Source organism: Triturus cristatus, chromosome 12 (genome assembly GCF_964204655.1).
Source record: "Triturus cristatus chromosome 12, aTriCri1.1, whole genome shotgun sequence".
Lineage (NCBI taxonomy): Eukaryota > Metazoa > Chordata > Amphibia > Caudata > Salamandridae > Triturus > Triturus cristatus.
This window is the reverse complement of record NC_140595.1, coordinates 562,186,196-562,199,610: the sequence shown is the minus strand read 5'-3', so window position 1 is coordinate 562,199,610 and position 13,415 is coordinate 562,186,196. Positions and strand designations below refer to the sequence as shown.

At 49.1% G+C, this 13,415-nt stretch overlaps 1 protein-coding gene across 2 annotated transcripts in view; it reads left to right on the top strand.

The window, feature by feature from the left end:
- The window catches only part of RBL2 (RB transcriptional corepressor like 2), a 722,629-nt gene that overhangs the window by 583,130 nt on the left and 126,084 nt on the right, over nt 1-13,415 (top strand). For both annotated transcript variants that reach the window (XM_085638866.1, XM_085638867.1), the window contains exon 20: nt 6,288-6,493. In XM_085638866.1, the coding sequence (XP_085494992.1) occupies nt 6,288-6,493 (206 nt within the window). The remainder of the gene's footprint in view (nt 1-6,287; nt 6,494-13,415) is intronic.

The following is a 13,415-nucleotide window of genomic DNA, read 5'->3' as shown; positions in this document are numbered from 1 at the left end:
TCTCTCTCCCTCCCTCCCTCCTCTCCTCTCTCCCTCCCTCCTCCTCCTCCTCCCTCTCTCTCCCTCCCTCCCTCCCTCCTCTCCCTCTCTCCTCCCTCCCTCCCTCCCTCTCCTCCCTCCTCCCTCCCTCCCTCCCTCTCTCTCCTCCCCCCTCTCTCCCTCCCTCTCCCTCTCCCTCTCTCTCCCCTCCCTCCCTCCTCTCCCTCCCTCTCTCTCTCTCCCTCCCTCTCCCTCCCTCTCCCTCCCCTCCCTCTCTCTCTCTCCCTCCCTCCCTCTCTCCTCCCTCCCTCCCCTCCCTCCCTCCCCTCACCCTCCCTCCCTCCCTCACCCTCCCTCCCTCACCCTCCCTCCCTCTCGCTCCCTCCCTCTCCCTCCCTCCTCCCCTCCCTCTCTCCACCCTCTCCCTCCCTCTCTCCCTCCCTCCCTCCCTCCCCCTCTCTCCCTCTCTCCCTCCCTCCCTCCTCTCCCTCCCTCCCTCTCCCTCCCTCCCTCTCTCCCTCCCTCCCTCCCTCTCTCTCTCCTCTCTCTCTCCCTCCCTACCTCCCTCCCTCCCTCCCTACCTCCCTCCCTCTCCCTCTCCCTCCCTCTCTCACTCTCCCTCCCTCTCTCTCCCTCCCTCCCTCTCCCTCCCTCTCTCTCCCTCCCTCCCTCCCTCTCCCTCTCCCTCCCTCTCTCTCCCTCCCTCCCTCTCCCTCCCTCCCTCTCTCTCTCCCTCCTCCTCCCTCCCTCCCTCCTCCCCTCCCTCCCTCCCCTCCCTCCCTCCCTCCCCTCCCTCCCTCCCTCTCCCTCCCTCCCTCCCTCCCTCCCTCCCCTCCCTCCCTCCCTCCCTCCCTCCCTCTCCCTCCCTCCCTCCCTCCCTCCCTCTCCCTCCCTCCCTCTCCCTCCCTCCCTCTCCCTCCCTCTCCCTCCCTCTCCCTCTCTCCCTCTCCCTCCCTCCTCTCTCCCCCTCTCTCCCTCCTCCCTCTCCCCTCCCTCTCTCCCTCTCCCTCCCTCTCCCTCCCTCTCCCTCTCTCCCTCTCTCCCTCTCTCCCTCTCCCTCTCCTCCTCAGTGAACCTGGATGTCGGTCTGTGTTCTGGGAGGTGTTCTCCCGTTGTTTTCTGGGGCCTTGTAACGAGTAACCCCGGTTGTGTGTTCTTTGTGATTGGTGTGCCTTCAGGGTCCTTCGGTTGGCCCTTTGGTGCTGTTGGCTGCTGGTTCAGCCCCCCTTTTTTGCCTTGTGGTTTTGGCTGTTGATAAGCCTGTATAGGTCCTGGTCTGGGACCTTTTGTGTCTTTTTTATTGGCTGCTTGGCAAGCTGTCTGCGGTTTTACCCTCAGGCTTTTCTGTTTGTCCTCTGCTGCTGAATATTTTCCTAAGAGGTGTTCCCATGTTTTCTTGGGACGTAACATACCCTATTTGGGGTATTTGTAGCTATTACATAGCTTGTCATGGGCTGGGGCAGTGTGGTCACCCTTTTCGCGTTCCGTGCTCTCCTTGGCGTTATGGTATATCGCAGGTGCGGCCTCTTTGCTGTGGTGTTGGCACGACTTCCGTTGCGCCCAGGTCTGTCCTTCTCCAGGTTCGCTACGTCGCTCGACCAGTCTGGCCTGCTGTCTGCGGCGTGGTGTTGTGGCGCTTGCGCCCTTCTGACCGGCGCTTCTGCCTGGTCCTCTGTTTAGTGTTCCAGAGCAGCTTGCTTCCTTTGGCTGCTGTGTTCTGGTTGACGGTCTGGGCCCGTCCTCCGTCCACTCTCTTTTTCTTCTGCCTGGTCCCACTTCTTTCGTGGGTTAGTGTGTGTTTCGGCACCGGCCCCTCCCTTAGGGTGTGTCCTGCCCCCCCCACCCCCCTCCTCTGTCTTCGGCTTGCGCCTGGCTTGGTCTGCTGCGCTGCTTCGTGGTGTTGCCTGCTGCTGGCTGCGCATGCCTGCGCCGGCCTGCTTGTTCTGGTCCGCCGGTGTTCCTTTGTGCCCCTGCCTCTGCTGGGGCTTTGTGCATCTGTGCCTTTCTTCTTACGCCTGCACAATTGTCAGTGGCACGGTTCCTGCCTTCTCCGCTGCTTGCGGCCGCGGTGTGTTCGACTGTTTCCCATCACTGTGTGTGCTTCTTACGGTGGACCCTGCCTCCAGTTCTGCCTCTTCTCCCAGGGGTTTGAGGTGCTTCTTTTGTTCCTTGTGGTCCTTCGGGCACTGTCTGCCCCTGCGGGGTGTTGGGCGGTTCTCCCTTACTTGGACTTGGGATCTCCTGGCCTTCCCTTCTTGTTCCTGTGACATGTTCCCTGCTGGAGCCTTATGTCTCTCCTGCTGGGGAGGCTCTCTCGCAGGCCCTCCTCCCTTCTGGGTATGGCTAGGGTATCTATTCTACGTTAAGGAATCTGTGGCTAGTAGTCTCTATCCGATGTACAAGTTACTTCCCTCCGGTAACGATGTATCTGGTAGAGACGATTCTAGCCGCAGATTCCTTCACGACCCGCCCTTCCTCCCCGTTCTGCGAGGACCCTCTGCTTGGGTTTCTGCACTTGCCCCCCTCTGGGTGGCTTGTCTTCTGTGGGTGTCCTCTTCGCCTCCTTTCGGTCAGGCTGTCCGGTTCTGCTTTATGGTTCCTTCCCCCCCTTCTTTCTTTTGATACAGGGATGGTTGGTTGCTGTGTGCCCTTGTTTCCCTCCAGCTGGTTTCTCTCCAGTGTAGGGATCACCTCTTTGTCTTTGTCTCTCTCTCTCTCTCTCTCTCTCTCTCTCTCTCTCTCTCTCTCTCTCTCTCTCTGTGTCTCTCTGTCTCTCTCTCTCTCTGTCTCTCTCTGTCTCTGTCTCTCTCTCTGTCTCTCTCTCTCTCTGTCTCTGTCTCTGTCTCTCTCTCTGTCTCTCTCTCTCTGTCTCTCTCTCTGTCTCTCTCTCTGTCTCTCTCTCTGTCTCTCTCTCTGTCTCTCTCTGTCTCTCTCTGTCTCTCTCTGTCTCTCTCTCTGTCTCTGTCTCTGTCTCTGTCTCTCTCTCTGTCTCTGTCTCTCTCTCTGTCTCTCTCTCTCTCTGTCTCTCTCTCTGTCTCTCTCTCTCTCGGTCTCTCTCTCTGTCTCTCTCTCTCGGTCTCTCTCTCTCTCGGTCTCTCTCTCTGTCTCTCTCTCTGTCTCTCTCTCTGTCTCTCTCTCTGTCTCCATATACTTGTGCCTCCCGGATGGCTATTGCCTTGGCATGCTCAATTGTTCCTCGGGTGGGGCGGTGCTCTGCTCTTTCCCTGCTATAGCTTCGCTGCTTTGGCTTTCTGGTACTTTAGTGCCGACTGGTGCTGTCGCCTTGGCTTGCACGATTGTTCCTCACAGTGGTGCTCTGTTCTTTCCCTGCTATAGCTGCGCCGCTATAGCTTTCTGGTGCTGTTCCTCACCCTTTGTTTCTTTCTGTTTTGTTTCTCTGCTTTTTCGCACACTGTTCCCATGCTCTCCTCAGTTTTGTTGTGATGGCTCCGCGTTGTGGTGTGGAAAAGTTCTCCGAAGCAAACTGACGTCAGCGCGCCGGGGGTGGGGGGGGGGGGCTTATGTGATCTCCCTGACGTCACGCCCGCGGAAGACGGCAGTCGGAGTAGCGTGGTGCCACACCCATCCCCCCCCCGGTGCGCAGAGATGCTGGGACAAGAACGTTTTCCGGGTCCAGTCTCACTCCTGGGGATTATTCTATGTTAAGGAATTTGCAGCTAGAATCTACTCTACCAGATACATCGTTACCGGAGGTAAGTAACTTGTACTACAAGGAATAAAAAATGTCTTATGTTTCCAAGATTACATTTTAATCTATTGAAAATCAGAACATTTAGCATAACTCCATTCTGGAGGCTGTTCTTAGCGAACCTAGAAAAAACAGGATTCACTATAAAAATGGAAAAGTGAAAAGTAGGGGTCAGGTCAAATCAGTTGAATACCTAGGGCAACCATTTCAGAAGATGGGGTTAAACCCAACTTCAGTTTAGTAGATTCAGTCGGTCTTGCATCCTCCCTTTACCAGCAAAGATGAACTGAAATAATTTCTAGGTCTGATTGACTACATGTCCAAGTTCATTAAACCTTTTTCGGACCTGGTACATCCTTTAAGAGTCTTCCTTAAAAAGGGAAGTCATTTTGAGTTGACTGATAAATGTCAAAAACATTTACCAAAGTCAAAGAGGAAATCATTAATGCCCCTAACATCGGACATTTTGATGTCAAACATAATACCTTGTTAACTACTGATAAAAGCAATACAGGCCTAGGTTCAACTTTATCTTGGTTGAAGGCAAAGAGAGAATTGTAGCATTTGCTTCAAGAATGCTTAAAGATGAAGAATTAAATTACTCTATAGCAGAAAGGGAAGCTTTGGCATGCTACTGGGCTATCAGTCGTTACACATTTTACCTACGGGGTTTAATATTTATACTGAGGACAAACAATAAACCATTAATGCGTATGTTCACCCCCAAAGGCTTTAAGAAAACCATGCCACATAGATCTAAGTGGGTGCTAGGCCTACAGGGTTACAATTTTAAATCGGAGTATGTTCCTGTGGTAAGGCACTATGTTGCTGACTGCTTGTTTTGCATGCCTGTACATGTTTCTGTGCAAGACATGAGTCGGCCTGAAGAAAACATTCTTGCTATTGACTTTTCTGTTGTCACTAAGGATCAATGTGTAGAGAAAGACAAAACATTAACTTTTATCAAACTGCTTGTCGAAATCCAACCATTTTGAAATTTAAGTAATGAATTGTCCATCATAGGTAATTTAATTTTCAAACCAGATAAAATTGTATCACATGAAGGTATGCATGATCATTTTGTAGACATTGCTTATGAAGGTCATTAAGTAAGAGCATGACAAAAATCAAAATAAGAGCAGAATACTGGTTCCCAAATATAGATTATATAGTTGAGAGCAAAGCGGGAGAAAGAACGTGGTGATGACTAGAGTGGTGGACCTCGAAGCTGGGGGGACCGGGTTCGAGTCTCCGCAGGGACTCTCTACATCCTGTGATTCTGGGCATATCACTTAATCTCCCCGTACCAAACAAAATGAATATGTTCATCTCTAACGCAACTGGTGCTCATGTAAAGCAGTCTGATACCTTCGGGTTAAGTTTGCACTACATAAAAATAAAAAAAGGTAGCAGTTCTAGCAATAAGACTATGGCCGCCCATAAGGCTCCTCTTTCACCAGTGGAGGTCCTGTCAAAACCTTAGGATAAAGTAGGTCTTGATATATTAGGACCCATAAATTAATCTAGTTTTATAAACAAATATTGTGATAGTAGTGTATCATTCTCATTGGGTTACCTCAAAATCTGTGAGTAATATTAATAACTCTACTCTTTTGAGTTTATGTCAGAAACGTTCTCTAAAGAAATGGATAACGGTGTTCAATTTGTCTCAGATGGGATGACACCATTTTTAAAGAGACTATCCGTACATCACATCAAAACTGATCTTTATTGTCCCTTCGTTAATGGTGTGGTGAAAAGTTAACTAAATGATAAAGGAAGCCATCCGGTTGGCCCATATGTTTGGTGGTTCAGTAAACAAAGCTGTACGAGATATGTTATGGTCTTACCACAGCACGCCTAAAGCGGTTTCTGGTATTTCCCAGGTAATCCAGATTGGGTTGACAAAAAAGAAGTTATAGATACAGTAAATGTACACCAAAACAAATACGAAAGATGGTACGATGGCAAATGGGGAGCTAAGCAAAATTACTGGAAAATGGGTCAATGGATTGCCATAAGAAAATGTACAAACCCACATAACAAATTAATTTACTTCTCTGTACCTGTAAAAAATTAAATGTGTAAAACAATGTGGTAATCTTGAAGGGTGGGCATACCTGGCATATGGACAGAATAGCTAAGTGCCTTAAGCCCTTATTCCTAAAATTGCAGACAAAAACACTTGAGAGATACATTGACGTCAGCCACCACCTACAGGTGCTCCGGAGAACACTGTCCACCTTCTTGGCAAAAGACTATAAAATGTACTAATTATATATCTATATTTCCCTCTCTCGTTTGTCTCTGTTTTTTTGGGTAAGGAGATGTATTTTAAATTGTTCTTAAAATAGTACCTACCCCTTCCTATGCCCCAGCCCCATTATTCCTTAGGATGCTCTAAGCCTATCAACTGTTTGATATGTTGATTTTAAATGAATTTAGATTGTTGGTATGAGGTAACTTGAAGAAGGCAGGCAAACATGTACTGAGCAGAGTATGGAGGCTTTTTACTTCTACAAATAAACTTACCTTTAACCTTCCTGTGTCCATACGAATGACTACAGATATTTTATAATGTTGCTTATTATCTTTGCAGCCAGCATAGATACCAGTCCAGTGATGAGATCCAGCAGTACCCTGCCCGTTCCGCAGCCAAACAGTGCACCTCCAACTCCAACCCATATTAACAGCTCCAACAATGACGTAGAAGAAGAAGAGAGGGGCGACCTCATTCAGTTTTACAACAAAATCTACACTGAGGGCATTCGTGCATTTGCATCACGATACTCACAGACAAACACAGTAAGCTTGCAGTATCTTCGTTTTTGTACATAAATTGTGGAAGCATGTAAACGGAATCTTTGGAATTGCAGTTTTATTAAGTAGGTTAACTGGAAATGTTTCCTTTTACAAAAGCTTCTAGCCATTGACGCAACCATATTTAACCTGTTTGCCTAATGCAACTGAGTTTCATCCTTTCATCCAAAACCATTCATTCCAAATTTTAAAAAGTGCCCTGTTCAATGATTTAAATGTGATTGAAATTAATTGAAACAAGTTAGCTGCTTATTGTGCTGAACACTTCTGGAACCCAATTTCTGACTTCACAAACCTTGAAAATGAATGCATGCCATTTCCTGTAACAAAGTGAACTCATCACTAGTCTTCTTTGAATGTTTGATCACAAATTTGACAAGCAGGCTGAGTTTTGATTTATTTAAGCCAATTATGTTCAGAGGTTTTTTTGAGTTTGCAAGATACCAAAGTAGTAAGTGAGGTATATCCTTGCATGTACTTGTAATGAAAACTAATTACAATGTGTCCACCAGGGTTCCATGCAAGATAGTTTATTACGCAAGTTGAACAGCACCAATGATCTCTGTTGAGGCTATAATAATTTAGGCTTAAGCAATGGTAAATTACTGCTAATGCAGACCCTACTAGTGCCACTAAAGAGCCAGCAATTTAGACATATATGTTTACCTTTTGTCACTTACTTTTTTTTCTTTTACTGCAAGAGAAGTTGGGGCAGTAAAATTTGTAGTCGCTATTTGCCTTTGGGAACCTTTTTTCCACACAACACTTTACAAATGTTGCAAGTTGACTAATTCTGTTTTTCCAAGACTGCTCACGTTTGCATTGTTTTAAAAGTTGTTTCCCCAAATTAATTTACCACATCCTCTCAGTGGTGTAATTCTTCATTCCATGCACACCTTTTGTGTGTCATCTTCTCTTTTGCCCGTAATTCATATTTGCAGCAGTGCCTTCTGTACACAGTATTTACATATTCGTCTCATTAGCAAATTTGGCTAGAATATATGTTTGCAACTTCAGCACCTGGGGCATTTTCAGATTATGGAAATTTAAGATCAGATTTGCCAATATTCACTGGCACCTATGCGATGGGTTGTTTCCTCATTGAAGAAGCGCATGAGTACCTTTCATACATGCAGATCCTGAGTCATGAGGGGGACCCATCTAAAAGGAGGGGTTTGTCTTTGTTCATCATGAGACCACTGCACTCTCATCCACGTACCTCAGAGTGTGCATTCGCATTGAATATCCTTTAAATACTCATCCAGGTAAATGTCATCAGTTTAATTTCTTCTGCTAATTTGGGCTAGTAATATGATATGCACCTGTGCCTATGTGTAGGAAGCTGCCTTTTTATGTAGTGTACCAAAAATGAGGTTCACTGTGTAGAGAATCCAGACGACCCTTATTGGTTTACACAGCTTAAATTAATAATCCCAAATGCTCTATTTTGTGGTACTGTGGGTGAGCAGTTTAGGCTTATCAGAGAGTAGTGTTAAGCATTTGTTGTACACATAGTCGTAAGTAAGAAGGTTTATTTGATTTAAAAATAAATCATAAAAGCACTTAATGCAAATTTTCTTCATAAGAACATACTTAAAAACTTTCAAAGAGATAGAACGACAAAATTCATCACTATAAAAAGGTAAGAAGGTGGCAGCGCCACGATTAAAACCGGAACTACAGTCTACTCTAAGCAGTCAAATAGCAAATGTTTCTTCATAAGAACATACTCAAAACCCTTAAAGAGATAGAGCAACAAAATTCCTCACTATAACAAGGTGAGAAAGTGGCAACTCCCCCATTAAAATGGAACTACAGTCCAAGCAGTGCAATGGCACCCACAATTTCTACCTTTGTAAGCCTTTGATTGGGTGAAACTCACAATGGAGATCTTTAACCAGACTGATTAAATTTGAGGCTTTGGAGACCTTGAATCGATGATTAGCCAAGTGGATGAAAATCGTGAAGTTAATGTTTAAAGCCATGTTTCCTGGATTCAAGGCAGCTATGATGCCTAGCCTGCAAGTCGGAATTCCCAATTTGTTCCACTCGGGCCTCAACTTTGTTCTACAGAGGGACAACAGTGCTGGGCAAATACATGCAACATGCTCCATGGATTCATCTGATTTGTCACAGCCTCTACACTCAAGTTAGTCGGGAGGTCCACTGCCATGAAGGTAGGTGTTTCAAGAAGAGCCACTCACCCATCCTAAGGACCAAGAATCTTTGTTTAAGGTTTAAAGAATAAGAGCATGCCATGTGTGGCAGGGGAGGTGCCAGCTGGTACGAGTTAATTACTGCCCATGCGTGCTTCCTTTTGGCTAGGATCTCTCTAAAGGTCTGGAGCATAGTTGGATGCGCTTTTTGATACTTATTTTAAAAGCTTTATACCCAGGATTAAGAGACCAAAGATCGTCTGCTGATAGTCGTGACCTGCATTCATTGAAGTACCGCTTGTGTGGACAGCTGCATTTATAAGCTTATGACAGAGGTTGAGAAAGGGACCCCATGCTTTGCAGAGTATAGTTTGGGAGGCTCAGCTCCAATCGGATCTGGGCAGCAGCCGAACTACTAAGGTAGCCGAAGCACCCTTTTGTAGATTTAAATCGTGTATTGATTAAGGTTGGTACACAACTTGCCACGGGAGATCTCCAAACCGTACGACAGAGTGGGGCCTACCTTGGCTCGCATGACTTCCAACATTGCAGCTAGATTGGGGCCTGTCAGTTTTTTTGAGAGCTTGGACAGGCCAACCTGAAGAGCCGTGATTTTAATGACAATATGGTGACGGTGTTTCATTAGTGTGCCCCTTGAGTCGATATGGAGTCCCAGGTACCTGTTGGTTTTGCCAACGGGGATTTGAGCGTTGCCGTACATCCAGCCGCCACCTCTGTACTGCTTCCTGCCTAAAAAGGCCACTTGGGTTTTCTTAAGGTTTATCACCAATTTGTTTGTGGTGGCATACACATGCAGGGAGTTTAACAACTGTTGCACATAGTCAATAAGTGAGGCACACACTCAAGTGGAACTCAAGATCAATTTAGAAAAATAACATGTATTTTTATAGATTTTTTAACACCAAGAAGATAGTAATCAGGTAAGTACTTTTCAAGTTATCCATTTTTACAGTTAGCAAAAGTGTCACACAAATGCTTTTTTCCGTGGTAATGCTTTCCTATGGAGAAATAAAATTTTATTGCATACAAGTAGTTGTAATCGTATTTCATGGGTCCCCTTTAGGACTTAAGGTACTGGGGGGTAATGGTTACAAGATCCACCAGCGGTTTGGGTTTACCTGCCCTGGAGTGTCTGGATGCAGCGGTGGTGGATGGATTGGTAGCCTTGCTCACTACACCATTGGCAAAGGTGGGGGGAGGGGCACCTAGAAACAGTCTGCAGACGGGGTACTGGGGACTGGGTGTAGGAAGCTGGCTCTGTATATACTATACCAAAGTAAGGTATAGCGTGCACAGTCCAAGGAGTCCCCAGAGGTATAGGAGAGGCTAAGTTAGACAAGTGCTAACAGTTCTCTTTGTGGTAGTGTGGGCAAGCAGCTAGGCTTACCAGGATGGTGTGTTTAGCATTTATTGTATTCACTCAATCAAGGCTGAAGGCACGCACTCAGACACTGAATCCAAATTAATTAGGTAAGTTAAAAAAAAGGTATACTTATGTTTTATTTCAAGAACCAAGCAGGACTTGGTGCAGGTAAGTGAAATATACTTCCAAATGCAAAACTTTACAAGGAAAGGCAGTTGTGGCTAAAAAGCAAATACAAACCTGTAATAATTGGAATTTCAAACTGTTTAAAATAAATAGAGATTACTTTGGAATACTTTTAGCTTACTTTTGGATTACATCGACTACTTGGCGTGATATGACTAGATATCACACCGTGGATCTTACAATACAAAGGTAAGTAAGTCACTTTATGGTTTAAAGCACAGTTACTTTTCTTTCATACAAAAGCACAGTTGAACAACATATCTGATAGAGACTACTAGCCGCAGATTCCTTAACGTAGAAATGATCCCCAGGCGTGAGACTGGACCTAGAAAATTTTCTTGCCCAGCATTTCTGCGCGCCGGGGGGCGGTACCTCGTGACTCCGCCCCGACGCCCTCCACGGGGTGACATCAGCGAGGTCACATAAGCCCCAACCCAGCGCGCTGACATCAGTTTTCTTCTTTTCCGTGTGCAACGCGGATCCGGATTGTGTTCCTGGCCTTTTTTCAGTCCTCCTTTTTACGCTTTGCGTTTTTCTTGTGAACAGTGTGCGAATGCCTTCGGGCTTTAAGACGTGCTCGTCTTGCGCACGCCAGATGTGGGCGACGGACCCTCACCCCATCTGTATGTGGTGTTTGGGAGAGCACCACGACTCCACGGACTGCGAGGCTTGTCAGCAGATGAAGCCGAACTCCCAGCGGGAGCGCCGGATGAAACTCTTCTCGGCCCGCATGCCCAAGTCGGCGCTGTCGCTGCGTCCGACTCCACGGAAGGCTTCAAGAACCACCGCTTCCGTCTTTTACATTGTCCTTCTCCGAGGCCGCAGGGGCGTCGCTCACCTGTTGGTAAGTGTCTCAGTTTGTCCCTGACGCCCGGTCCCCGGCCTGTGGGGGCGCGGGTTCTCCGCGGGTTGTGCGGCCCCATGCGTCGCCATCCTACCTGCTGTTCTCCAGCGCAGGGGTGACCAGAGCCCAGATGGAGGCCTATGCGGTGGCCTTGCAGGCCTCTTTGGCTCCTCCTTCTTCTCCTCTTTTTCCTGGGACGTCTGCGGATCCCTTACCGTGTGCGGGGACTTCTGTGGCGTCGCCAGCGGCTCCGGCGCCAGCAGGTTCGGCTCCAGGTTCTGGAGATGTGGTGCTGTCGGGGTGTGGCCTCTGCCTCGTCGCAAACCCCACGGGGGTCCCTGTGGTGTCGTGGGAGGTTGCCGGGACTCGTGGCTCGTCCTCGAGTCCCCCTCGGTCCTCTGGGCAGGCAGTGGCCTTGTCCGAGGTCGAGCTGACGCCGCTCAGGTGCCGGCGTCTGCTGGCCCTGGCGGGGCGGGCTAAGGGCCGGGGTGTGTCCCAGGGCCCCCCTCGTCTCTCCACGCAGGCGGCTGCCTCGTCGGAGGTCGAGTTGATGCTTTTTCGGCGCCGTTCCTTGGCCACCCCGGCTCCGACCCCGCCCCATTCTCCCACGGCGCGCGTCGTGCCTGAGGTCGTTTCGGCATCCCCTGCGGCGCCGTGCCGTTGATTCATCTTCGGACGCCCCCTCTTCTCCAGAGGTTCGGCAACTGTTTGTTTCATCTTCTCCGGAGACGGGGCGCCGCGTCGTGGCCTTTTCCCCGGCGTCTTGCAAGGATGGCTCTTCGCCGTCCCCGCGCCCGCAATATTCACCGGAGGCGCCTCGGGTTCCCCACTCGTCGGTCAACCCTCCCCCATTCCGAGCTTGGCCTTTCCTTCCTCCGGTTGGGCTGGGAGATGGCCGGCTTAGCTTACAGCCGTCGCCCACGGAGGAGTTGCTCTTCCCACCGTGTTGTCCTACGGAGGAAAGTGCGGCCTTCGCATGGGTGATCCGGCTGCCCATTTCCCCGCGGATCATTTACTGGAGGTTCTCCATCATGGCTCTGGTGGACGGGAGCTGCTTCTTCCCTTCGAGGCTACGCTCCATAATTCTCTCTTGGGGGCCTGAGGGCATCCTGCCACGGGGGACACGGTGCCCCAGCCGCTTCTGCACCGCCACCGTCCTGCTCCGCATGATCCTGTCTGCCTTTCCTTTCATCCTTCTACCAGGGACCCTCTTTTGCAGACCGCCCTTCCCTCCTTGCCATCGGTGTTGTCTCCCCCGTCTCGGGAAGCCCGGTGGTTGCATTCTTGGGGGCGCAACATCTCTGCCTCCTCCAGTGCTGCCTTGCGGGCACTTAACACGCTTTGTTTATTGGCCAGAGCCACTTCTTGCTTATGGGATTCGACAGAGTCCTTTCTGTCTTCCGCTTCTCAGGAGGGTGCCTGCGCTGATCTGCGGCACCATGTGTTGGATGGCAGGGAGCTGGCTGCGTTTATTCTTCGCTCGGCTCTGGACGTATCAGAAGTGCTTGGCTGCACCATGGCTTCTTCTGTGGCCCTCCGTCGCCATGCTTGGCTGAGGGATAATGTTTTCCCTGAGAACGTTAAGGAGCGGCTGGTTGACCTTCCCTTCGATGGCGCTCTTTTATTTCACGCCCCTGCGGATTCTGCTATTCAGAGGTTCCTTGCGGCGCTTTGTCCTCCTCCTCCTCCTCAGTGACCTGGATGTCGGTCTGTGTTCTGGGAGGTGTTCTCCAGTTGTTGCCTGGGGCCTAGTAACGAGTCGCCCTAGTTGTGTGTTCTGTGTGGTTGGTGTGCCATTAGGGTTCTTTCGTTGGCCCTTTGGTGCTGTTGGCTGCTGGTCTGGCCCTTTTTTGTTGGCTTGTGATTTTCACTGTTGGTAAAGTCGGTAGGCCCTGAGATTAGGCTTTCTGTGTCTTCTTTATTGGTTGATTGATGAGCCATCTGTGGGTTTCTCTGCAGGTCGTCTGTTTGTCCTCTGCTGCGGAAATGTTTTCCTAAGCGGTGTTCTCATGTTTCTTAGGACGTAACCTACCCTATGTGGGGTACTTGTAGCTATTATATAGCTCTTTCTTGTGCTGGGGAGGTGTGGTCGCCCCTTTCGGGCTCCTTGCTTTCCGTGGCATCTCGGTATGTCGCTGGCGCGATCTTCTTGCTGACTGTCTTGGAGCAGCTTGCGCTCAGTCTCTCCTTCTCCTTGTCGCTACGTTGCTGGGCTGGTCTGGCCTGATGTCTGCGGCATTGTGTTGTGGCAGTTCCGCACTTTTGTCCAATGTTTCGGCTTGGTCCTCTGTGTGGTGCCCCAGAGGGTTTGGCTTTCCTTGGCTTCGGTGTTCGGGT